At 34.0% G+C, this 24189-nt stretch overlaps 4 protein-coding genes across 6 annotated transcripts; 1 reads left to right on the forward strand and 3 right to left on the reverse strand.

Moving 5' to 3' along the window:
• Positions 1-443: 443 nt before the first annotated feature.
• LOC110639141 (thioredoxin F-type, chloroplastic) lies at positions 444-2414 on the reverse strand. The gene is made up of 3 exons (XM_021789972.2): positions 1964-2414; positions 1036-1135; positions 444-896 (listed from the first exon to the last, which is right to left on the reverse strand). Exons 1-3 carry the CDS (start codon positions 2323-2325, stop codon positions 762-764), a joined length of 597 nt encoding a protein of 198 aa, XP_021645664.2. The 5' UTR covers positions 2326-2414; the 3' UTR covers positions 444-761.
• Positions 2415-4351: 1937 nt separating this feature from the next.
• On the forward strand, positions 4352-11757 carry LOC110639139 (aspartic proteinase 36). The gene is made up of 11 exons (XM_021789969.2): positions 4352-4550; positions 4655-4910; positions 5494-5623; positions 5783-6030; positions 6854-7078; positions 7955-8117; positions 8215-8288; positions 8617-8707; positions 9682-9757; positions 10302-10373; positions 11520-11757. The coding sequence occupies exons 2-11, from the start codon at positions 4687-4689 to the stop codon at positions 11666-11668; spliced, it is 1452 nt and encodes a 483-aa protein (XP_021645661.2). The 5' UTR covers positions 4352-4550; positions 4655-4686; the 3' UTR covers positions 11669-11757.
• A 288-nt stretch (positions 11758-12045) lies between these two features.
• Positions 12046-14502, reverse strand: LOC110639140 (uncharacterized). The gene is made up of 5 exons (XM_021789970.2): positions 14299-14502; positions 13730-13956; positions 13264-13344; positions 12807-13157; positions 12046-12433 (listed from the first exon to the last, which is right to left on the reverse strand). Exons 1-5 carry the CDS (start codon positions 14447-14449, stop codon positions 12296-12298), a joined length of 948 nt encoding a protein of 315 aa, XP_021645662.1. The 5' UTR covers positions 14450-14502; the 3' UTR covers positions 12046-12295.
• Positions 14503-15769: 1267 nt separating this feature from the next.
• LOC110639138 (probable protein phosphatase 2C 33) lies at positions 15770-21796 on the reverse strand. 3 transcript variants are annotated; one of them, XM_058128851.1, is made up of 7 exons: positions 21140-21796; positions 20304-20722; positions 18457-18846; positions 18246-18363; positions 16726-16949; positions 16112-16613; positions 15770-16025 (listed from the first exon to the last, which is right to left on the reverse strand). In XM_058128851.1, the coding sequence occupies exons 2-6, from the start codon at positions 20556-20558 to the stop codon at positions 16122-16124; spliced, it is 1479 nt and encodes a 492-aa protein (XP_057984834.1). In that variant the 5' UTR covers positions 20559-20722; positions 21140-21796; the 3' UTR covers positions 15770-16025; positions 16112-16121. The 3 variants fall into 3 exon arrangements, with proteins under 3 accessions (XP_057984834.1, XP_057984833.1, XP_057984832.1); XM_058128850.1 differs by having other exon boundaries at positions 15770-16613; positions 20304-20717; positions 21140-21795; XM_058128849.1 differs by having other exon boundaries at positions 15770-16613; positions 21140-21795.
• Between the last annotated feature and the right edge of the window lie 2393 nt (positions 21797-24189).

A 24189-nucleotide genomic window follows, 5' to 3' on the forward strand; every position in this document is an offset into this window, starting at 1 on the left:
AAGATGGATTAATTATTTTTTTAATTTTATTTTTTATTTTTATAAAATATAATAAATATTTATATAATTTTTTAAAATTAATATTATCACTTCTTTCTTAATTAAATCAATTAATTATTTATTATGTTGATATTTATTTTTTCATATTTTAAAAATAAATAATTAAATAAATTATTAATATTTTTTATAAAAATAAAGTTATATAATTATTTTCTTAATTACATTGAAAACTCCAAATGTCCCAATCATTTGTAAACAGTAACATATTAAAGACTTAGGAGTTATTTTTTTTTTTTCAATATCATATAAAACAATAATGATATTTTAAAGGGCTACTTCTTTACCACTCGCAACCACATTCTTAAAAAGAGTTAAATCATTTTCTTATAAAAATAAATAAATAAATAAAAACCAATAAGTAGCTTCAACTAGCAATAGCAAAATGCAAAAGAAATTCTATTCAGTTAATTAAAATCGATTCACAATAGCTTCAGTGGCATTTACATCATTCTTTTTTCATGGATACTACTACTTCAGGGAAACGGAAACAATTAAAATGATTTTTTTTTTCATACCTCATTTCTATTCTCCCTGAAGCAGAACATAATCTCATTTTACCTGTTCTCAACCAATATGGATTCCCAGGGAAAAGGTTCAATGGATACATTAAAGCAGACATCATTATTTTTCAGATTTTGGAGCCGCCCATTGGTCCTTGGTACTTATCAAGTATTTTACTTTTTTTACAGGAGAAAGGAGATTCAGCTGGATCTAACAGCCTCTATGGCAACCACCAAATCATCAAATTTGGCCCCCGTCACTTCCTTTACAATCTTGCTGTCCTTGAGAATCTTGAAAGTAGGCACCACCCTTATGCCAAGCTCCTTTGCCAATGGCTGCCAACAGTTATCAGATTAGCAATCAAATAATAATACGAGGAAGAAATTAGGTAAAAGGGAATACCTTAGAATAATGCAAGACTTATTCTATAATGTCATCCATGTTTAAATAAGGCAGATAAAGCAAATTAAAAACCTTGTTATCTTGGTTGCAATCAAGCTTTAGGAAGACAACATCAAGATACTTCTCTGACAAATCTTTAAATTTGGGAGCTATCACTTTACAAGGTCCACACCTGAAGAACTCCAAAAGGAAAACAAAATGAAGAAAAATTCCCAAATAATTGAATTAGAGGTAAGGTTATATCTTCTGCATTTCATACATTTGGAAATGGAAATTAAAATTTTCCTGGCTTGACAATTGGCATCCTGAAATATGTGCAGAGGGCTATTCAAAAATATATGGAGATGTCCTGCTGCCAGAAGTTGAAATCATTCAAGAATATAAATGTGGGATCCTTTATCCTAATCATGAAGAGGAAAGATCAAGTTTACTGAACTGTTGCATAGGATGGGAAGCTTTAATCACAGAAAAGCTTCCAAAGTCTCGATGGCATGTGTTTTAATGGTCTTACCTTATTGCCTCTTACCATGCTTAACAATTACTATCAGAATTCAATACGTTTGAAAGAGTGCAGATGTGTGTGTTCCAGGTATTGAACCCATCACTCATGCCTACTATTTTCCGAGGTACACCAACAAAGTTTCAACAGTTTGGGCAGCGTAGAGTTTTACCAGACAGACAATGTTTCCAAACCAGTCACTGAGTGGAATTTAAAGCTTTCATGAATTTGAAAAGCAAAGCTCTTCCCATATTATCACTGCAAAATTAGCTCGTCCTGCGTCTACTTACTACTATACATGGAGAGGAGCTAGGAATGAAATTCTACGAGGGTTACTTTTCGACAGGTAGTTTTGCATAACGACACGCCGTTTACTTAGTTTTGTTCGAAAATTACCTGTCATTCCTTTTTTTTTTTTTTTTAATGAACAAAAGAAAAAAAATTCCACAACAAAATCAACTGAAATGGAATTACAAATTACAAAACCTCGTCTAATATTACCATTGAGTGTACATGTCAAGGACGACAATCTTATCGCCGGCGGACTTGACGATGGGCCAGAAGGTATCCTTGGTGACCTCAGTAACCTGTCCCACAGTAGCTGTAGGACCCACAGTATCCAAGCTCGACCTCACCGTGAAAGCCCAACCGTTCCTCTTCACATCATCCTTCAGAGACAGTGAAAATCTGCTTCTCGAGCTAAAGTTTAACAGCTTAGAAGAAGAAGAAGAAGAAGAAGAAAGAGAGAATGAGTCTTTGGTGACGGAGGAGGACACGATCGGGTGCAATGGGGAGCTGGGGAAGGAGGAGGGCGAGGAGCGAACAGAAGTGATAGGAGAGATTGAGAATTGGATCAAAGACATCGTGCGATAGAGAGAATTAATTTGAGAGAGAAAATGGTGGTGGAGATTTCAAGGAGTTGCAGAGAGGACAGGGAGGAAGGAGAAGAACAACAACAAACTGAGATATTTGGTGGCTGTGATTATGGAATGACGAAAATAGCCTTGTGATTTTCGGAGAAAATCTCAAATCTTGGGGGGTATATCTGTCGGTTCAAGAGGCAAATGAGAGGCTGGAGAGAACTGAGGGAATTAAAATGACGAATTTAGGCCTCCCACAGTCAAGTCTTTTTTGGTCAACAAAGTTGACTTTTATCTTGTATGATATTCACTCATTTGCAAAATGGGTTCGGCCCATTTTTGTTATCTTTTTCATGTCATGTTATGATAATATAAGTACTTTCTTTTTTCAAAAGCTTAAATTCGAATTTAAATTTAGATTGAAAAGCTAATTAAGTCATTCAATGTTCTTGCTCATTAATGATAAAAATATTTTGATTTTGATGGTCTTAAGTTCACGTAGATTACTTGATTTTTGACATATGTTCATTTGACCATAAATATTATGTGAAAATGAAAATTTTAAAATTTAAAATAAAAAAAATATAAATAAATAAATTGAGAGAGAAATGAGAACAGAAAGAGAAGGAGAGTGACAATAAGAATAATTTCTTTTTTTAAAAAAAAAAGTGAAGGGTGAAATAATAAAATATAAAAAAATAATTTAATGTATTGTTTAATTATTTAACAATTATATAGTTTGGCTTTTATTTGTATTGTTGATTAAAAAATTTATCTAATGTTAAAAATAAAAAATAAATAAATAAATAAAGTTTGTATCCAAACGAATGCATTACACGATCCTTACCTTGTCTTGTCTCCCTAAAGTAGCACTAATTGGAATGTGACATAAATTTCAACTTAATAAATGGTGCCCCACTCTTCTCCCTTTTGTTTGGATTATTTATTGTCCATCATTCTTTTGCCAAATAATTTAAAAATAATAAATCAAATCAATCAAATAGTATTTTCTTTTGGAAAAATGAGAAATTAATAAATATTAATTTAAAACTATATATAAAAAAGTGCTAAAAATATTGTATTTTCTTAAAAATAATTAAAATAAAAAATAACAAAGAAAATTCACATTAAGGAAATCAAAATAATAAAAAAAATCACAAGAAAATGACTATGATTAAAAAGGCAGAAATTAAGACATTTATTTTTATTAAAAATAAAAAATGGAGAGTATCATTAACTTGTGAAAAGGCTGATAGTGACCCAAAATAAAATCAATAAACTGAAGAAAAAAAGAGAAAAGTAGAGAGAGAGAGAGAGAGAGAGAGAGAGAGAGAGAGAGAGGAAGTGGGGGCTAGAATTATTGACCTCTCTTAAAGAAGAATTAGACTTTTTTTTTTTAATTTCAATTATGCGTTTACTTTTTGCTTTGCTTTGAAAAAATATATATCTTTTTATGGCTAAAAAATCATATAAATTCAAGTATAACATGTAATTATTACTTTTATATATGATTTTTTTTATAAATATTTAATATTTCATTATAAGATAATTTGATGTAATAACTTCATCAGCAATTCATCAATAATATATTAATTTAAACAGAATTAAATTAGAATTTTTCTCTTTTTATTAATTTAAATTAAAATCGATAGTTTAATTTAGTTTAAACTGATTTATTATTACCTCTTCCAATTTAATTTAGGACTTTTAGTTTTAAACAAAATTATGGATTGTGGGAAGCCATAATCTAAAAAATGGATCATATCAACTCAATTTTCACCTTAGAAATAGGGAGGCAAGGTCAAAGATCAAACTTCCATATTTAAGAAAACAAAGGAAGAAAGAAATAAAACTACGCTGATGCCAAAAGGACTTCGCTTTGCAATTCCACATGGAGACAGCGACACAAAGATAAGCACACACGCAAACAAAAATAATTTAATTTAATTTAATTTAAAATAATAATTAACCAAGACGACAACGTCTAACGTTGTTTACTATATTTTTCTCTTCACATTTACATCTTAAGGACGGACGTGTCGTTTGCCGTTGAAAACGCGCACTTTGAACCTTTCCTTTCTTCTCCTTTCCTTCGTCTTCCCTTCTCCTTCTTCTTCTTCTTCTTGTCATGCTGTGTTCTCTCTTCTTTCTTTCTTTCAACCACATGTGAAATCTCTGAGCACCGCCACCTTAATATCTTTCTCTTAGCACCCGAAAGGGAGAGAGAGGTAAAGAAGACGATAACAAAAGGCTGAAAGAAAATACGAGCTTAATTTAATTTTATTTTATTTAGCTTGGTCTTTTTCTTTTTCTTTTTTTTTTTTTTAATAAGGTTACCTGAGACTTTGGTGGCGGTGGTTGACCATGGATCTGAGGAGTTTGCTGGCAGTTTTAACGGTGGTGGTTCTTCTTCAATTGGGTTTTGTGTGTTCAGCTTCTGGGAATGTTGTTTTTAAGGTCCAACATAAGTTTGCTGGTAGAGAACGCAGTCTCTCCGCATTAAAAGCCCATGATGCTCGCCGTCACCGGAGAATTCTTTCCGCTGTTGATCTCCCTTTAGGTGGGAATGGCCATCCTGCTGAAGCTGGGTCAGTTTCTATGTAAATATATGCTATTATGTGATCAATTCCTGCTATAATTTTTTTATTTTTTTTCTATATGTGGAGGGGTCGTTAATAATTTATTACGGTAATTATTGGGCATGTTTGATATATTAATTGTTGGGTGAGGTTACTTTTTTGCTTATATATGCAATTGCCATTGATGATAGATCCAATTTTCAGCTTCATTCTAGATTCGTTTTTGCTGCTTGCTATGCTTGTAATTAATATTGCAGTGAATTGGGAAAGGTTTTCATTGTTTTTTCATATTGGTTTTTCTTTGATATATTGTCATGTTCATGACTTTATTTCATTTTTGTATCCAATATCCCTGCTTTCTGTATCTGTTAATTTGTTTTTTTAAATTTTGTTAGATGTGCTGTCATATTTTTCCTCTCTAATGTAAATTCCATTATCCTGTTTCATTGTTGAGAAGGAGGAAAATGAAAGAAACGATATTTGGAGACTCCCAAAATGGATGGAGTAGTATTGTCTTTTTGCCCATAAACATATGCATATTTTTTATATTTCCTTTCGGGTGCTTATATGATTTCTTCATTGATTGCTTTAGCCTTTATTTTGCTAAAATTGGCCTCGGCAATCCACCAAGGGACTACTATGTGCAAGTTGATACTGGAAGTGACATTCTCTGGGTGAATTGTGTCAACTGCGACAAGTGTCCCACAAAAAGTGATCTTGGTGTATGCTTCTTTAAAACTAAACTAAATCTCTGTAAATTTTGAATACTTGCATAAATTTGCAAATAATATCTTAAAGTTCAATATCCTGGTTGTTTACGAAGTTTTATGTTGACGCTCTGTTTGAGGAATATCTTTCTTTATGGTTTTACATTATAACAGGTAAAATTGACATTGTATGATCCAAAGAGTTCTGCTTCTGCAACAAGGGTTTATTGTGATGATGAATTTTGTGCTGCTGCATACAACGGTGTGCTTCAAGGTTGCACAAAAGACTTGCCCTGCCAATACAGTGTTGTTTATGGTGATGGAAGTGCAACAGCTGGATTCTTTGTGAGGGACAATTTGCAGTTTGAAAGAGTGACTGGAAATCTTCAAACAGCATCAGCAAATGGAAGTGTTGTATTTGGGTGAGTTGCAATGATCACAGTATATTGCCTAGTTTTGTTTTGCAAAAAACCCAACAATACTTGTGTTCTTTAGATGTTTGAAGAACTTTGAAATTGATGTTCAACAATGAAGCATATGGTTGTGGTGTAATTTGTGTTGATTAAATTACAGCCTAAGCCTTGGTATTCGAAAGGAAGGACAATGAACACACCTGCTTATGACCTAAATTATTTTCCTAGGTGCATTGACTAGCTATAAATGATAAAACTAACAATGCTTCATGCTTATATAATATAAAGCCAGCTATTAGTTTTGGCATGTTTGTGTATACACTAACATTTCCATACTAGCAAGCACTGTATTTCTGGTTGCAGGACAATAACTTCTGTTAGGTAAAACAAGTTTGAATCACCTAAACTATTTGTATGGTCGAGCTATATTGGGTAAAAAAAAGTCAAGATGCTGAATTGGTAATATATTGTATTCTTGAAATTGATTAATGCTGTTTCCGTTAGGTAGGTTTGCACTAGAAATGGACTGACATCTAGTGGAGTACATACACAACCCTCCTCCCCTCCATCTCCTCTTCTTCTTCCTCACTCTCTCTCTCTCTCTCTATCTATCTATCTATATATATATATATATATATATATATATATATATTATATGCACAAATCTAGCATTACCCTTTAGAACAAAGATTGTCTCGTCAGAGCATGAGTGCTTGGTTCGATATGTGAAAGTGTGCATGTGAAAATGTGCTTAATTCTTGTTTTTCAGTTAAAAAATGTATATTGTTGAATTGCTGTTTCTTTTCAATATCAAATTACTCTAATGGGACAGGTGTGGAGCTAAACAATCAGGAGAGTTGGGTACATCCAGTGAAGCTCTGGATGGAATACTTGGTTTTGGACAAGCAAACTCATCTATGATTTCACAACTTGCTGCAGCAGGAAAGGTTAAAAAAATGTTTGCACATTGCCTGGACAATGTAAATGGAGGTGGAATCTTTGCCATTGGGGAGGTAGTCTCACCAAAAGTAAATACAACTCCAATGGTAGCAAATCAGTATGTGACACTATCTTATCTTTCTTATTGTTTTTTGGGCAATATTTGCCCTTATTATCTGAGGCTGCAATTAACTTGCCAACCTTTTTCTCATATTGTGATTGAGCTTTCTGCATAGATTTTGACAACACCACCTTATTTGTGTGAATAGAGGAATCAATAAAAAGAAAAGTAAATGGAAGAATATAAAACTGACATAAAGTAGATAAAGGAAAGGGAGATATAAAAATCTGTCACAAAGTCACAGAAGTCTCCAAAAGTTTCTTGTGGTACTCTTTCCTTTAATAAAAAAAAGTTCTTGTGAATGTGCCCAAAAATGGCACAAACATGGGAATATCTGAATCCTCTTATTGCTCATGTATTTCTCGTTGAAGAAAAATTAGAGTTTAGATTGCTTTCCCCCCTTTACATTGAAGTGGTTCTAATTTTTGTTTTTCTTTTGAACTTATGTAGAATGCAAATGAATAATTTAAAATAATGGCAAATTTGGTTAACATTTTCAGAGTTATTTACGTTGTTTTTAATTTATTGTAAAAATTATTTTACATGATGACTTCGCCAAACATTGGTGATGTGTTCTTGTCATTGTGATGGGATGAGAAGAAAATGCATGTATTGTCTCACCTAAGGTCAATTAAGGCATTTTATAAAAAATTTGATCAGCTATAAGTGCATACCAAAGTGTCAATGCCTCTAAAGTGAGTACTTTTATTAATTTTTAGTGGAAAGAAGTTGGTCATTATTGTTTTTTCCTCACTCACTTGTTCCTTTATTTTTAATCTTTCTTGTCTCTTATTGAATGCCTTTTCTTTTCATTTTCCCCCTTAATTAGGTCATATCTTGGTTAATGATATTTTTTTTCGCAATATACTTTAGGCCACATTACAATGTTGTTATGAAGGAAATAGAGGTGGGCGGTAATGTTCTGGAACTTCCAACAGATATATTTCAAACTGGAGATCGGAAAGGAACAATAATTGACAGTGGCACCACCTTGGCATATCTTCCCGAGACAGTTTATGAGTCAATGATGAGTAAGGTACCTAATATAATCTATATTCTAATTCCTTCCATTTGAAGTTTGTTTGTTACTGTGTCTAGTACTTGGACTAAATTTCTTTGTTCTGTTGAATTAGATTGTGGCTCAGCAATCTGGATTGAAATTACATACAGTTGAGGAGCAGTTTATGTGCTTTCAGTACAGTGGAAAGTAAGGTGTCAAGTGCAATTACTCCTATAAAGTTTCTATTTTGGGACCTGCTGTTAAATTTGAAAAGTTATTTGAGTTTGGCTATGGTAAATGTATGATCTGTCACTATCCATGTATGTTTATTAGTGGTTAGTCCTCATGGGGTGAGTGCTGTGGATATCACCTTGTCGTGACAGGGAATAATTCAGTTAGAACAGTGTTTTCTGCTCTTTATGTTCCCTATTTTCCTAAACTTTTTTTGCTATTAGTACTAAGTACTAGTTTAAGTGCATTTTACCTTTAATTTTGAAATTATCATAAATATAATTTGCTTCTCATACTCTTGCAGTGTTGATGATGGATTTCCAGTCGTTAAGTTTCATTTTGAAGGTTCACTTACTTTGAGCGTTTATCCTCATGACTATCTGTTCCAAATTCGTGTAAGTAAACATTTTTAAGGTTAATGACAATCATCATTTTCAGTGCTCTGTTGTATGGTTGTTTATCTAAGGTTCTCCGCATGTCATTTATAATATTTAGCATGAATAAATGCTCCCCCGCCAGATATTGTGGTGGTTATGTTGCATAACTGATGTAAATACTCTGTAATATTAATTTTATTATTTATAAAAACTTTTTCTTTTCAGTCATCCTTTTATGTTAGTATGGGTTCATTTTATAAATAACAACTCCTAGGATAAACATGTTTTTGGAATTGTTAAAGTTTATTGCTAGATAGATGGACAAATTATGCAGATTTTAAATCTTTCTGAAGGCGCATCACATGGTCTGCCTTTAGTCAATTGTTAGCAAATATCAGCTGCTTAACATTTTTTCTAATAGCTATTACAAAGGGGATGCTAACACATTTTTGATAGATTATAATGAAGCATTTGTTTTAATTACTCAACACAATTAAACCTTATCCCAAACTGGTTGTCATTTTTGGATCTAAATTTTGTCAGTTGTTACACTGTTGGAAACTGCGTCCTTGATATTGTATTGAGTGTTGACCTACTAAGTCTCTTCAGAAATGAAGCATTTGTATTGAATGAGTTTATGAATTTTGCTAAATATATCAATGAAATATAGACCTCATTTTAATAATAAATATTAATCTAGGGTGATGGATGAAAGGTTTTGTACTTGTTTAGCCATTGAGGCCTGAGGGCGAAAGGCTTTCAAAGAAATGAAAGTCCAAGCTACTTTTTGTTCCAAATGTTTAATAAGTTGTTGTCCTTATTCAGTGTTTTCATTATGTTCCACAATGCTGAAAGGGCTGATTTTTTTTCAAGGAAGAAGTTTGGTGCATTATTTTTTTGAATCTTCATGATATAGTTCTTTGATTTGGGTTTTTGTTATAATAACTTCTTTTCTGGCCAAATAATAACATTATTTTCATGACGTTCCACAGGATGATATTTGGTGTTTTGGTTGGCAAAACAGTGGAATGCAATCTAAGGATGGTAGGGATATGACTCTTTTAGGAGGTATGGTATCCCGTTCTAAATTTAGGTACTTTTCATTTTACATAATGTAGATGGTGAAATGGTGAACAACCTCAGATTAAAGTTCAACTCATCCTAGTCCGGAACTGCACAACTAGATATCTTAAGGCCATGGATTCTACATCTTAGCAAGGCCAAGGGACAATCGACAGCAGTTGTCTTGCAATGACTAATGAAAAGCTGAACACTCCCATGCATCTCTGATCTTACAATTAGTTGATGACAGGCTTAAAAAAATATAGACAGGCTTAAAAAATGCAAATACGTGTCAGTCTCTAGGACAATTTGAATACTTTTAAATTTCACTCTTGTTCTTTTTAAGAATCCCCAAAGCCTTGTTGTTATCTTTTGGGTTCTGATGCACATATATTGATTTGCTAATTAAGCTGGAAGAGGATGTTTAATTGAATTGTGCTGAATTGCCTGGAGGAGATGATATAATAAATTGTTTTCATTTTCATTGTTTTGAAAATAACAATAAAACCTTCAATTTAAAATTTTGACTTACTGATTATTTTCAATGCAGATTTGGTGCTTTCGAATAAGCTTGTTTTATATGATATTGAAAATCAGGCAATTGGATGGACAGAATACAACTGTGAGTACAATATAGTGTTTCTTTTATTTTATATTTGTAGACTTGATTTGTGTATTGATTCATACTTCATGAAGTCAGACAAAGAACTAGAGTCTCTTCCTTGCTTCTTCTTCTTCTTTTGTGTATTTGATTCATACTTCATGGAGTCAGACAAAGAACTAGTGTCTCTTCCTTGCTTAATATTTGTGCATTCAACTCTTTGGGTTCTTCAAAGTGTTCTTCTGTGTTTTAATGTTTTCATATTTTTGGATTTGCGAAAACTCGATAACTGATTGGTTGTATTTGGATTTCACAATAGTTGACAATAGTTTACATTTTCAAAGTTGCTGAGTTGCAGATTCTTTTACAATTGTATGGCAGATGTATATTGTTTTGTTTTCTCAGTATTCTTAATTATCCTAATTTACACGTAATACCTTTTTTGGTCACCCTTTCCGTTCTTCCGCACTCTGGCATAACTTCTTAATTATCTTCTTTATTGTCGCGCACAACTTTATTTCTGAGTTCCCTCACCCCTTCTTTTCCCTTCTTCCTGTTTGTTTTAATGACATATACAACTCAACTCAACTCAACTAAGCCTTTATCACAAAAATTTGGGATCGGTTATGTGGATTTTCTTTCTCCACTCTAAACGATTTTGGGTTAAATTCTCGGAAATGTGTAATGCTTTTAGGTCATGTTGTACTATTCTCCTCCAGGTCAGTTTAGGTCTACCCCTTCTTTTCTTTCTATTATCTAACCTAATGTGCTATACTTGTCTAACTGGAGCCTCCATATGTCTACGCTTCACATGATCATGCCACCTCAATCTTCTTTCTGTCAACTTATCCTCAATTAGCACCACTCCTACTTTTTCTCTAATACTCTCGTTAAGGACTTTATCTAGTCTAGTATGGTCATTCATCCACCTTAACATTCTCATCTCTGCAACTCTTATTTTAGATACATATGACTTATTTAGTGTCCAACACTCACTACCATATAACATGGCCGGTAGTATGGTTGTACGATAAAATTTTCCTTTCAACAGATTGACATATATCAAATGAAAATTCAGTCTTCCTCCACATTCTGGCATACAGTTAATTATAAATGAATCAAGGATTTATTCTTGCCTTGCTCTTTGCATGTTTTTGGTTATTTTAGGCTCTTCAAGCATCAAAGTGAGGGATGATAGTTCTGGTTCAGTGTATTCTGTTGGGGCTCACAATGTTTCTGCAGCTTCCCACCTGATGAGCGGAAGAATTCTAACATTTTTGTTATTATTGTTTGCTGTATTCCATAGATTTTCATAAACTACACAAAGTGGTGCAACATTATTTGATTTGCCTGTACAATAATGTAATCAGAAGTCTCCTTGGTATAGCATAATTCTTGAGGACAACACTTTCACCCATTCCTCCTCCACCCCACAAACACGCTCACACGCACATATCCCTTTATATCTTTTGCAGTGAATAAAAGTTTTGTATTTTTTTGCTTTTGTCTTGAGATCCTTTCTGGGAATTAAATCATTAGTAATTTCAAGTTGGTTGCATCAAAAGGGGCAAATGCTTTTTAGAAAATATAATGCAAGCTCTCCTTTCTAATTGGCAGGTCAATTTCCTCTTTCCTTGTTTTCTTCAGAAGTGATTTATTGCTGACCTTTGACCCTAAAGCTAAGGTTAAAGCATTATTATAGGAGCAATTATTGCCTATGTTATATTAAAACTTCAAAAATACAGATTTAAAAACAATAAAATTCTTACAAAATGAAGTCAGAAAACCAAGGAAAAAAGAAAAATCAAAACCAAACCGTCCACTTCTGTTCTATCCTGGAAAGAACAGAGTAGTGAAAAAAAAAACAAAAAAAACTTTTAATGTGGTTGTACTGCAATATAGTCGGTAGGAAACTATACAATAGAAGATTGCTGCAACATTAATTACAATGATAGATGGATTGCAGAACGAGGAGAGGACAGGACAGGCTTTACAAGGTTGTCTTCAAGAACTGTACGACGAAGTAGAGGACCGCAAGAAATAGTGCAATCTGATATGCATCTCTTTGGAAGCCTTCGTCCCTTTGAAAAAACTGTGTTTCATAAGCAAATGATAGCACAGTTCAATATAGAAACAAATGGGAATAACAGTTCTTTTAGGCCTTCTATCCCTATACGAGTAACAGGCTTTACTTCATTGCGGCTACTTTCAAGAATTTAAGCTCTTATGGACGGAGGTCTTTTTTTTTTTCTTGTTCATTTGAGTCCCAACTGAGGTTGGAACTCAAGACCTCATTGTCCTAAATACTCCAATGCTACTGAGTAATCTCACTGGAGATGAAAGATCAATTACCAGAACCATATATAACCCTTCTATTCCTAAATGACATGATTCTTTATTTTCTTTCTTCTTTCTTAATTTGAGAAGCTTCAATTAGATTGTTATAGAGCTCACCTTTGTTGGATCACCAGAAGGGTCGGGATAAATCTCCAAGTTCTCCTTCTGGGTTGGAAGACGTCTTGACAAGCTCTTGAGAAGATCAGCCAAATCTTTTCCAGTCTCAATTGTAGCAAACAAACGTCGAGATGCCCAGAAGAATGCCTCAGCTATAGGTGATGAAGCTGATAAATCCCAAAACTCTTGATGCTCAATCACTTGGCCACTAATCTGGTTCAAAGTGAACCTGGAGTTCACTTTTATTATCAAGTCTCCACCTATATCAGCTACAAGAGATTTAGGCTTCCCTTTTATTGTCCACTTGATACTCAGGACACTGGTGGACAACATCACCATTTCTTGAACGCTCTGCAAGAACAAGAAGAGAGTCACCAGCAGTTGAAAATGAAAGATTTAACGAAAAGGGTCAAAAGTTGTGATGCCATTTGGAAAGATGTGAAGAATTTATCCTCACCACAGAAGGGTTGTCTAGTGCACCAGTTACCCATAGAGGTCTCTTGTATTTCTCACGACCAGTAAAACTCCTGACCGGATCCTGCAATTACTAAGAAAGTAGGACTCCAAGAGAACAGTATGAAATCATGTCGAAATTGGAAATTAGCTTCTAGTTCCTTCCCAATGCCACACATCTAAGAGAAATCTAGCTCAGTTATTCAAAGAAAGAGCATTGACAAGTACTATTCAATTTCTATGTTCTCTAGGGACCTGTTTTGTTCAGCGGCTGCAGTCAGCTGTTAGTGGTCATTGGTCAGTGATCAAATGTTGATGACCAATGATCAATAGCTACAGTTTTGATAGTTTTAATATCCAACAGCTGAAACAGACACCAACTAAGTTGGTGTAAAAACACATATGCATAAATCATACGCAGGAGAAGAAAGCAAATAGAAATACCTTGAGAAGAAAGCAAATAGAAATACCTTGTATCTGACAGAAACTGCAAAGGTTCCCAGTGCACGATTGCCTTGGCGTAGTTCAAGAATATCCCGGGCAAGTTGTCTGGCTGTAGATTCCACCAAAGGGCTACTAATACACTCAAACTCATTGCAAAGCTCTCCAAAGTCCATACCATCAACAATCTTATCAGCTTCTGACCTTTCAATCGCAGGATCAGGAGACAGTTCGGTCCTATTAGAGTCATTTGTAACTGCAGGCACCAGGAGCCATTTAGTCAAGGTCATAGCTCAATTTTCAGGGATTACCTTATATAAGCAAAGCCATTATAACCTGTAACAAGCTCATGTTTTCTATCAAAGAATCGAGAAATTTCATTCTGCTTAGCTAAGCCAATTAATTCCTTCAAAACATCCATTAATTATATCTACTTTTCCATTTTTAACACTACTTCAAAACAACTCCTTTCTATACAGGAATTACTAGTCTGATAGTGCAGCAGGCAAGGTTCAATTCTTGGCAAAAATTTTCAATTTGCTACAGAAAAGAATTAGAAATGATATTAGATAAAAAGAAAAGAGAAAGGTAAGATTACCTCTCAATGAAAATGAGTGGTGATGAGAGGATGTAAAAGGCCTGGAGGTGATTATGCATTTACTGTGGCGGCTCTGGCGGTGAAAACCACCACCAGTAGTGGCAAATGATGCAGAGAAGGTTGCCACAGCAGATGAAGCAGAGGAGCTCATCTCTTTCCATTCTGTTTGCTGAAGGGTGTGGTCTTGGTTTGAGTTAGTTTTAGAACTTTATTTATTTATTTATTTTTGTGATTTTGTTTGGTTTGGGAGGGGATAAGGCATGCGATATTGTGTACTTTGGGTTGGCCACTCGTTCTCAGGTTATAGGCATTGGAATTGCCACATCAACTCAGACCCACTAATCACTGCAATTCTAAATCTTGAAATGGCATCATCGCCTTTTTCTTTTTATATATTTAATTTTATTCAAAGGGCTAATAAAAAATTTTGATTTTTCAATTTTATTAAGTGAATGATTATATAATATATAATAACATTTATACCGTTCATTTTGTAAATAATTTAAATTGCGATAATATTATTATTAATAATAGGTATAAAAGAAATTCAAATATAATCTCACATGTTGAATTAATTTTTAAAATTGAGAAGAGAAAAATTTTACCAATAAGAATAAAATAAAAAATGATTGGAACTTATTTGAAGAAAATAAATAAAGCATTAATGAACATGTAAATAAATTATGAAGTGTCTAAAGAGTAAAAATAGTTTAATTTCTCAATGCATTATGATGACCTTAAATTTCAATTACTAAAAGAAAAATGCTTGTGAATGATGTCTTTTCATATGCAGGAAGTATTATAATAATAGCATTTGGAAAAGGTGCTTAATACTCCTGTGAATTTTCAGATTTCTCACCCTTCCTTCTATGTCGGAAATCACAGAGAGGTCCTCTGCTTATATGCACACTCAAATTTGTCACCTCTCTCTATTCTCACGCTCCATAAATATAACAATGATGATGCAATTGGTAAAGCAACCAATTCTGTCGTACAAGGAGAGCTTTTGGTCATGGACAACATCTGTAAATTATACTTGTTTCGGGTTGTATCAGTTTGCCTGCTCTTGAGCTTGCAGAGCTCATTAGTGAAGCAGCTCCAAAAGATGCTCTTCAGCCAATGAAATTTTGCTTTCAAAACACAGTGGAGTGAATTTTATTTGGTTGATTATAAGGTATGGCTTTGATATATAAATTTATGTTAAAATTCACCAATTTGTAACAATTTAATCAAAAGCCACCCGCTTAAACCTAATATACTGATATGATTCGCTCTATCAATCAATTTCTACCTCAGGTTGGCCACTCGGGGTATCAAGAACACCAATGAAGCAGTTGCTTTCTCCTCTTACATTAGCGAAAAAACAGAATCCACAAGAGCTAGGAAAAATAAATAAATGTATGCTCTAGGAAATGCATGAAGAGTTTACATCTGAACATGACAACATCTAAGAAAAATCAGATGAAAAAAGTTGAAACTTGAAGGATGATGCTTCATTTTCACAAAATTATTATCAACATGGATAAAAAAAACTACACATCACACTTTGCATTTAGAAAACCAAAATTAAAAAGAAAGAAAATAGATGGAGAGTTGGATTTACAAAAATTCCAATTCTACCCACACTAGAGAGAGAGAGGATGATTTCCCAGACACTAATCTAGCCGGGCCCACCTCTCCTGTCCAAATTTATCATTTAATGGCCCTACAAATATTTTTCCCCCCTTCTGTCAAGAAAAACGAAAAAAACCAATACAGAAATAAGGAAAAAGAAAGAATAGAAATTAATTAAGAATGTTCAGGTTAACAAAACCTTTCTTTTGTCATTTCCGAGTCTTTGTCTCTCTGGCAGCCTTCTTATCCTCCTTTCCAGGTACAAACCTTGGCAAATTTAACAGGGTGTTGACGCGAGAAACTCCTTCTAGGGCAGACCACTCTATCCCAGATTCTAATTGCATTTCATCTTGCTTTGAGGAATCCTCATCTGCACTTCCATCTAAGAGTACCTCTTTCCCACTCCGCACGGTACCTGAACGGCCCAGTCCAGTTGCACCAGAGGGATCATCCTCTTTCTGACTGTCAAGGTCAGTTTGATCCACTGAAGTAGGCTGCTCTTTTGTAGTGTTGGATGCAGTTGATAAATTGTTAGTGTCAAGGAATAGGCAAACTACAGCACAATCATCAACTTTGGAGGTTGGATACTTGTATCTCCATGCTCGAACTGCTGACTCAACCAAGGCTCTTGCTGCAGAGGAACGTGATGGGGCTGAAGATACAATGTCTACCACTTCTTTATTTGAGAGAACATCCCAAATCTACAAGAAATCAAAACACAATTACATCCCAACAAAATGAAAATGCAGAATGTTAAATTCATTCAATATTTGAGAGAATGGATTACATGCTATACTAGAGTCTAATTCTTACCCCATCAGTTGCCAAAACTATAAACTCATCCTTATCAGTTAGGCGCTGGCAGGATATATCGGGCACAGAGATAAGGCCAAAATCCTTCAAGCAAAAATCACCAAACGCTCGTGCCATGGCAAGGCCAGGAGAGTCATTGTTTGGTAGCCAGACCCTAGCTACCTCAGGTTCATCCTGAAGAGCAAAAACACGCCCTTTACACTTCCGTATTCTTTCCGCTTCCGCTGTAAGAACCAATAGTGTGAGAGAGAAGAAAATCATTAGAATAAGCTAAGAAGGTGGACCACAAGATGTAGCAAGAAATCATATTACAGTCGGTCAATGTTTCATTTTCCCTCTCCTTATTCTGTCCTGGTAAACAAAAACCATTCACCTAGGACAGCGACAAAATAATTATACATGTCTTTAATCGCCAACCCATATTTTCCATTTCACCATTGCTGACCTCATTTAAGCCTCCTGCCAACCATTGTCAAAATAACCCCCTTGCCAATCAATGTGCCGGGACTTGTCCAGTTCCTCAAGTTCCCACCCATCCTACAACCTATATTTAGAATCACTATTATAATTGACCTTGCCTGAGCTATCATGGTTGTCAGTGCATATGCATCCCAGGTCACTGACCATCATCATAATTAATTTGAACCACATGCTGCTCCATCATCTACTCTTGAAAACACTCATTAGCCTAATTGCTCTTTCTCCCGGCAAAATCATGAAATGTTGAAATATATTGAAGTTCTCATCAAGTGAATCAAATACACAAAGCAATAATATATGGAATACAAAACATCAAAGAAATATTGGCTGCATTCAGAATATAGGAATATGAAGGGGTATCATGCAGGTTACGACTTAGAAAGTTAGGATACTTCAAACATTTTGTACATTACCACCTGCGTAGATATTCTAGTTCTATAGAAACCAGAAGGAAAAGAAATGGAACAAGAAAATGAATAAATGAGAGAACAAAATCCATTTTATAGCCACTCAATGGATAATACGGACAGAAGGACAACAGATATGAGAAAGTGGAATCAAGAAATTCCTGGACTGGTTTCTTAATTCTTTCTACTCATCTAATGTGCTGACCAGGATGGTGATTTGATCAGAAATGACCAAGATAGTATGAATATCTGGTCTCTTTTTTCAGGCCCTTAAAAAGTTGGGTCTGTAATCTGTATCCTCCTATTCCACTATGATTGTTCGGCAGAACAGGTGATACATATTTAGAAGCCAAGGGAAATAGCAGAAAAATTACAAAGGGAAATTGTACATTTTTCACATCAGAAAACTAAACTCATAGAAAAGAAAAACTAGATTGTTAGTCATGAAAAGAGTTAATATTAGCCTGTGCATGTATCTTGCCCCTTGTGCTTAATGGATTAAAATGCCTTCTTCCTTGCCAACTGCCAAGTGAATACACTATTTTTGCACAGCACATCAATGATTATACGAAGTATAAAAAGAGAAGTTGGTAAGAACTTGTTATCATGGAAAAAGCAGGGGTAGGGAGCTACCTGGAAGATTTGGTTTAAGATCAACAGTCAACTGAACTGCAACAAGAGAGTCGTCCTTGTCCCTTGTACCCAGTACAGCCCTGGAGTCCCCAACATTACCAATGACAAGATATTGACCCTATACAAACAGACAAAGCAATCATTATCAAGAAGGATACATCACAGAATTTTACAATCATACAAAATACAAGTTCAATGATGTAATCGAAACCTTCTTGACCAATGTAACTGCTGTTGTACCGCTGCAAAAGCAATCAATATTTGCATGTAGTCTCAGTTCCCTGTCCATGATTTTGAAAGCCTTGAGAAATGACTCTTTCAGTGTCTGAAAAATCTCTGGATGCTTTTCAGTTTCCTCAAGATCAACAGAGGCCCTAGATTCTTCATCAGCAGATATAAATGCAGTGTCTTCAGAGTTCATGCTTCCGGTAGTACTAAGGCTAATCTCTTTGAGAACATCTTCACTGGTTTTATTGACTTCCAAGTGAGCACTTAGTTTCAGGGGAAGGTGATCCCTCACTCTTTTAGCAACCATATGACCGTAAGGACCATGGCCATCAAAAACTCCACAAAATACTGTATCTGTCCTCAATCCAAAGTTCTGGAAATCCACACTTTTAACATGGTGAATAAGAAAATTTTCAAATGCAAGCACATTGTGATAAATAACATTTTTTTTTTTGAAAAACACAAAACATTACGTTTTAATACAGAGAAAAGTGATGTATATTAATAGCTTATATAATCATTTAATTTGGGAAGCATGAAAAACGTATATGCATCACCATAAATTTGTGAAAGTCTGCCAACATGATAAGCTCATCACAGGTGAATAATGAAGAGACTTGCGGTTCAATCTCATCACTTGCTTTTAATTTATCAATTAAAATTTAAAATTACATCATTGTATTATACAAACATCATTCTGACAGATTGCTAAATTTCAAAATTAGTGTCAGCAACTCAAGTGTCTTTGACACGCTAAATGCAGAACTGGCTGTAGGATATTCTTCCATGCACCATATGAAATGAAACCAATAAACACAATCGCAACAAGAAAATAATTAATTCACTAATCAGTTTGCAAGAAGAAACCACAAAGATATACTCACTCTGTCCACTTATATATGTTGTTTAAGGTTTTTACACTGTGATTAAGGAAACAGTTATATCAACTATATTATAACAAAATATTCCTTGATATGACTAAATTACCCTTTATCTCGCCTAATTACTCCAACCTAAACAATTCCTCTCCATTAATCTGCCACTAAAAACATATTGTGAGAGAGAGAGAGAGAGAGAGAGAGAGAGAGAGAGAGAGAGAGAGAGAAGTGATAAGATGGATTTTAGGAAATTGTAGAAATAGTATAGTGTTTAGTAGAGATAAAGGTAAAATTGAAAATAAAAATTAATAAAAAAATTAATACAGGGAGTAACAGGATAAAATGAATAAATAAAGAGAGAAATCCCTTCCAATAAATAAATAATAAATCATTTGGGTTTCTATGTATGTGGCAGGAACTTGATATGTGAGGTGAACTAAATCTTTTCATTTTATAAAATAAGTTGGAACCAAATCTTTCCTTGGTAAATTTGTGAAAGGAAGTCAAACCAGAAAGAAAGAGGGTTCAGAAAGTCACCATAAAATCAAAATTTGGTGCAGCAGCAAAAAGTTTTGGTAATATCCGAAAAAAAAAGTAGAAAAACTAGAGGCAATTAATATGGAACTCCTGTGTTTTTCTTTAACATAGAAAGCGGAATTTCCTCTAGCTAAATAAATAATTTCTCAAGGAATGAAAAAACAAAATTTGAGGATCAGATGACAATTAAAACGAAGCAACATGAAAATTTCTACCAGTAGATTGACTACATTACCAACTGCATCAAAAGCAAACTCTTATTCAAGAAACGTAATATTTTTATAGCAGCTAGTATGTAAAGCTAGCCATGAAACACAGAAAAAAAAAAAAAAATCTATTTGATTTCCCATCAGACCATCTCAGTGATAAAATAATCCCAAGAAAATGAAGCAAAGTATGTAAAGAAAAAGCTAACCTCCCAAACAATCATGGCATCCTGATTGGTCCCTTTCTTGCCTTGTTGGGTAAACAGTGAAGCAATATTGCTCGACCCATTTAAGAACAACCTCCCTGGAATCCTATGAAGCGGCTCTTCCCTCCTATAGTCAAAAGAAGAATTCCGTGACCCTGGTCGCTTCTTCGAGTTCTTCCTCTTCTTGATCCCAAAAGCAGGAGAGGAAGGCGTTCCAGGACGAGGGCTCCTACTTTCTGCAGACAAGCAGGACCCCATCCTGAGGGCCCTGATAATATCTAATAAGCACTCCAGACCAGCCAGACAATAGCACCCACTATTTTCAGAAGAGGGATCCGTAAGAACTGATTGATTAAGAATCAGAAATGTACTTTTGAAGTTACAGGCCAATGATGGTATCAATCAACCAAATTCACCCTATACTGATAAAATAACAATTAGTCAGAAAATATACACCTTTGGAATACACAGCCTACAAAATCAATCAATGGAATAAGAATCAGAAAGCTCTGGAATTGAAAGCCTAGTTATTGGACTTTTCCTTAATTAGGCATCAAATTCTTAAAAAATAATCAATGATCAACCTGTAGCTTAGATTTTACTACGCTTGAATCACGCAATCCACCAAGAAGCAAAAACGGAAATGAAATTGACAAAGTTTTTCACTTGCTACAGAAAGTGGAAAAAAAGCACATTTTAATGACCCTTTTGTGTTCATGCGGATAAAACAGACGAGAATCTTCACTCCCTCTTTTCCATTTTTTATTCAAAAATTCATAATAAAAAAATTAAAAAGAATATATATCATAAAGATCAGATCTATCAAACAAAAAGCACACCTTTCCAAATATTTAACATGCAATATCTCCTTCAAAAACAAAATCCCCTTCAAGATACGAAATCAAAAAGGCATTTATTCCAAGATTGTTGCCCAGCAAGTTCATCCAAATCCCAAAATTTTCAGCAAATACAACAAAAAATTGAGCTTAAAATCTTCACTGGAGCACTCAAAACAGCAGTTCCTGTCCAGATCAAGCTTTGATTGATAGAGATGGAAGCAAAACCAATAGAAATGGGAAAAACAAAGCTACAACAAAAAATTGTTCAGAACAGAGAAGAAAGTTCAATGCTGGCATAAAAATACCATGCTCAAGGAAAGCAAGACAAAACAAAATGGGTAGATAGTAGAATTTGGAAAGAGAGATGGGATTTTGTAGAGAAAGATGGAGTGCAAGTGGGTAAGGGAACCAGAAATGGGAAGGGCAGCAGAAATCGATTAGGAGAAATAATAGGAACCGCCAACACCAGAAAGAAGAAGAAAATTGCACAAAAACCGCTCTAAATAATTACTTATAGAGGGAGATCGGAGGAAAGACAATTATAGAGAGAGAAAGAGAAGTACGTTCTCTTCTTCTCTCCCTTGTCTGTCACTTTCGCAAAGTTTCATATGGCGAGATTTTCTGAGAGAGATTTCTTCCTATCCTAATCTGGATATTTGGATAAACAGAGTGTTATTAGTAACTTCTTAATTATGGATTATCAACCATACAATTTTTTTTAATAATATTAATAATAATAAAAATGCGAGTGGAATTAATGATGGATGGAGTGGAAGTATAAATTTTATGGGACCATTTAATATATATATAAATATATATATAATCAATGTTGAAGCCTTTGAAGTTTGTTAATGCGACTTTGACTGAAAATTGCATTTTATATTTGCATGATTTAGGGGAACCAAGAATGTTTATTAATTAAATAATAAAGCTTATTATTAATTAGATTTTTTTTTTAAATTAAAATAATTTTTTTAACAAATAGATGAATTTCATTCAAGGCAGAGAAGGAACATACAACTTAACAATAATTAACCATAATTTTGCATTACAGACTAATCAATAAGCACACATATTAGCCTCCATGCACAAGGAAGTGGACCAGATAGAATAACATCCACAATAATAGCTTCAATCTCCTAAGGAACATGGCCTACAGACATTAACAGATTAGATAGAATGAGAGAATCCGTCTCAAACACTACTGAGATAAATCTCTTAGCAAATTGGAAAACAAATCTCAGAGCCATACTACTGGCTAGGATACCTGCATTACCATTAACAAAATTATCAAGATGGTTTTTGACAATAATCCTATAACTTGAAGAAGGCGGATCTCAAATAAAGGAAGCATCAACGTTTATTTTCACAAAATCCTTAAAGGGGAGGCACCATTAAATCAAACTTCTAGATATAGACCCTACTGCTGAAGGCAGAGAATGATGCTGTTTAGAGGCAAAAAGAACAAATTTTCAACGACATTCTAAGCTTTAGCAACAGATTGAATCAAATTAGGAACCAAAGATTCAAAAATAGGCCCATTTCTAGCTTTCCTAATATACCAACATAAAATGGCAACTAAATGAACAAGTCTCCCTTCCTTATCATTCAAAAGATCAAATACAGATTGCCACCAGCCAACAAAGGAATTAAAACCATTGATATTAGGAGACAACAATGCTCTACAATTTCTTGAGAATATCCACATAACAAGTAAGCTGGGGAATTAGAGCAATTCCTATGAAATAGGTTAGCTCTTGTGGCAAGAGAATTAGTACTAGCCTCTGTAGAAAGTTATGGATTTTTGGAGAAATTGACAATTTCCATATATTTTTCCAATACTGAGAGAACGGCATTGATGATGAAGATGGATCATTCAATAAAGATGTCTCGGCTTGCCATTTCTTTAACATAAAGTAAATGGACTTGACAAAGGACGGATTACTCCGGATCACGTTGCACTTTCCCAATTGAAATTTTTAGAATTTCTTCGCATTCAGAAATAGAGAAGGAATGCCTCAAAATATGATAATCCCACTTGTGCGTTTGAGCATTGATAAGGTCAGACACATACATGATTGGGTTATCTGGAGGTTTGGGGGTTCTTGTCAAGAATTGAGGCAAAGATGGAACCTTGGATCAGCCCACACATTAACAAATGCAGGACCTGTGATGTGCCGTCTCAATCCTTTATTGAAAACATCCATATTATCAGGAAGACTCTTCCAACCCGAAGATGGTTGATTACCTCTCCAAGAAAGGAAAGCAGACACCTTTTAACAGTTTCACCCACAACGTACTCGAATTCTTGAGATATCTCCATGCTTGATTAGCAACCAAAGCAGAAATGAAAAGAGCTAGATCCTTGAACCCCATTCCACCCTCACATTTACTCCACGAAAGTTTATTCTAATTGTCCAACGTACATTAACTTTGTCCATAGATTGACGTCACCAAAAACACGCTATTAATTGCTGCAATTCACAAATCAAATACGCTGAAAGCTTGAAAATGGTCATCACATAAGAAGGGATGGCTTGAATAACAGCCTTCAACAAAGTTTATAATTTAATTTATAATCCCTTATGCATTAACATTAATTACAATCCAACACCAACATTTTGTTCCTTTCACGAAGCAAAAGATGATTGAGCATGCACACCAATTACCCACACCTATATGTGGATGATTTTTAATTTAGTTTAATTTATAATTTCTTAATTTTTTTATTATGTTAAATATTTATTTCAATTACATATCAATATACTTTAATTTACTTTTTTTATTTAAAAATAATAATAAATTGAATAATAATTAATTACCTATATAAAGTAAGTTAATTTTGATAAACTTTATAATGAGTAAATAAAGGGATTCATTAAATAAAAAAATAAATAAATAATTTAACTATTTAATCTCTTTATTTTTAAAAATATACTATTTAATCTACCTATTTTTTAGTCAGTGAACTATTTTAATTCCTCGTGAAATTTTTTTTCCTAACTCAATTGTTCATTTCATGTAATTTGAATGATACAACTATTTAATTT

This window comes from Hevea brasiliensis, chromosome 10 (assembly GCF_030052815.1).
Source record: "Hevea brasiliensis isolate MT/VB/25A 57/8 chromosome 10, ASM3005281v1, whole genome shotgun sequence".
Taxonomy (NCBI): domain Eukaryota; kingdom Viridiplantae; phylum Streptophyta; class Magnoliopsida; order Malpighiales; family Euphorbiaceae; genus Hevea; species Hevea brasiliensis.

Coding starts and splice junctions, on each gene's coding strand:
- LOC110639138 (XM_058128851.1), bottom strand. CDS start 20,558: ATGGGGTCCTGCTTGTCTGCAGAAAGTAGGAGCCCTCGTCCTGGAACG. Junction 18,847..20,303: donor ATGCCATGATTGTTTGGGAG/GTTAGCTTTTTC, acceptor GTGGATTTCCAG/AACTTTGGATTGAGGACAGA. Junction 18,364..18,456: donor CAGTTACATTGGTCAAGAAG/GTTTCGATTACA, acceptor CTGTTTGTATAG/GGTCAATATCTTGTCATTGG.
- LOC110639139 (XM_021789969.2), top strand. CDS start 4,687: ATGGATCTGAGGAGTTTGCTGGCAGTTTTAACGGTGGTGGTTCTTCTT. Junction 6,031..6,853: donor AATGGAAGTGTTGTATTTGG/GTGAGTTGCAAT, acceptor CTAATGGGACAG/GTGTGGAGCTAAACAATCAG. Junction 8,118..8,214: donor ATGAGTCAATGATGAGTAAG/GTACCTAATATA, acceptor CTGTTGAATTAG/ATTGTGGCTCAGCAATCTGG.
- LOC110639141 (XM_021789972.2), bottom strand. CDS start 2,325: ATGTCTTTGATCCAATTCTCAATCTCTCCTATCACTTCTGTTCGCTCC. Junction 1,136..1,963: donor CTTGACATGTACACTCAATG/GTAATATTAGAC, acceptor GGAGTTCTTCAG/GTGTGGACCTTGTAAAGTGA. Junction 897..1,035: donor ATTGCAACCAAGATAACAAG/GTTTTTAATTTG, acceptor AACTGTTGGCAG/CCATTGGCAAAGGAGCTTGG.
- LOC110639140 (XM_021789970.2), bottom strand. CDS start 14,449: ATGAGCTCCTCTGCTTCATCTGCTGTGGCAACCTTCTCTGCATCATTT. Junction 13,957..14,298: donor CCACTCATTTTCATTGAGAG/GTAATCTTACCT, acceptor TGGTGCCTGCAG/TTACAAATGACTCTAATAGG. Junction 13,158..13,263: donor CACTAGACAACCCTTCTGTG/GTGAGGATAAAT, acceptor TTGTTCTTGCAG/AGCGTTCAAGAAATGGTGAT.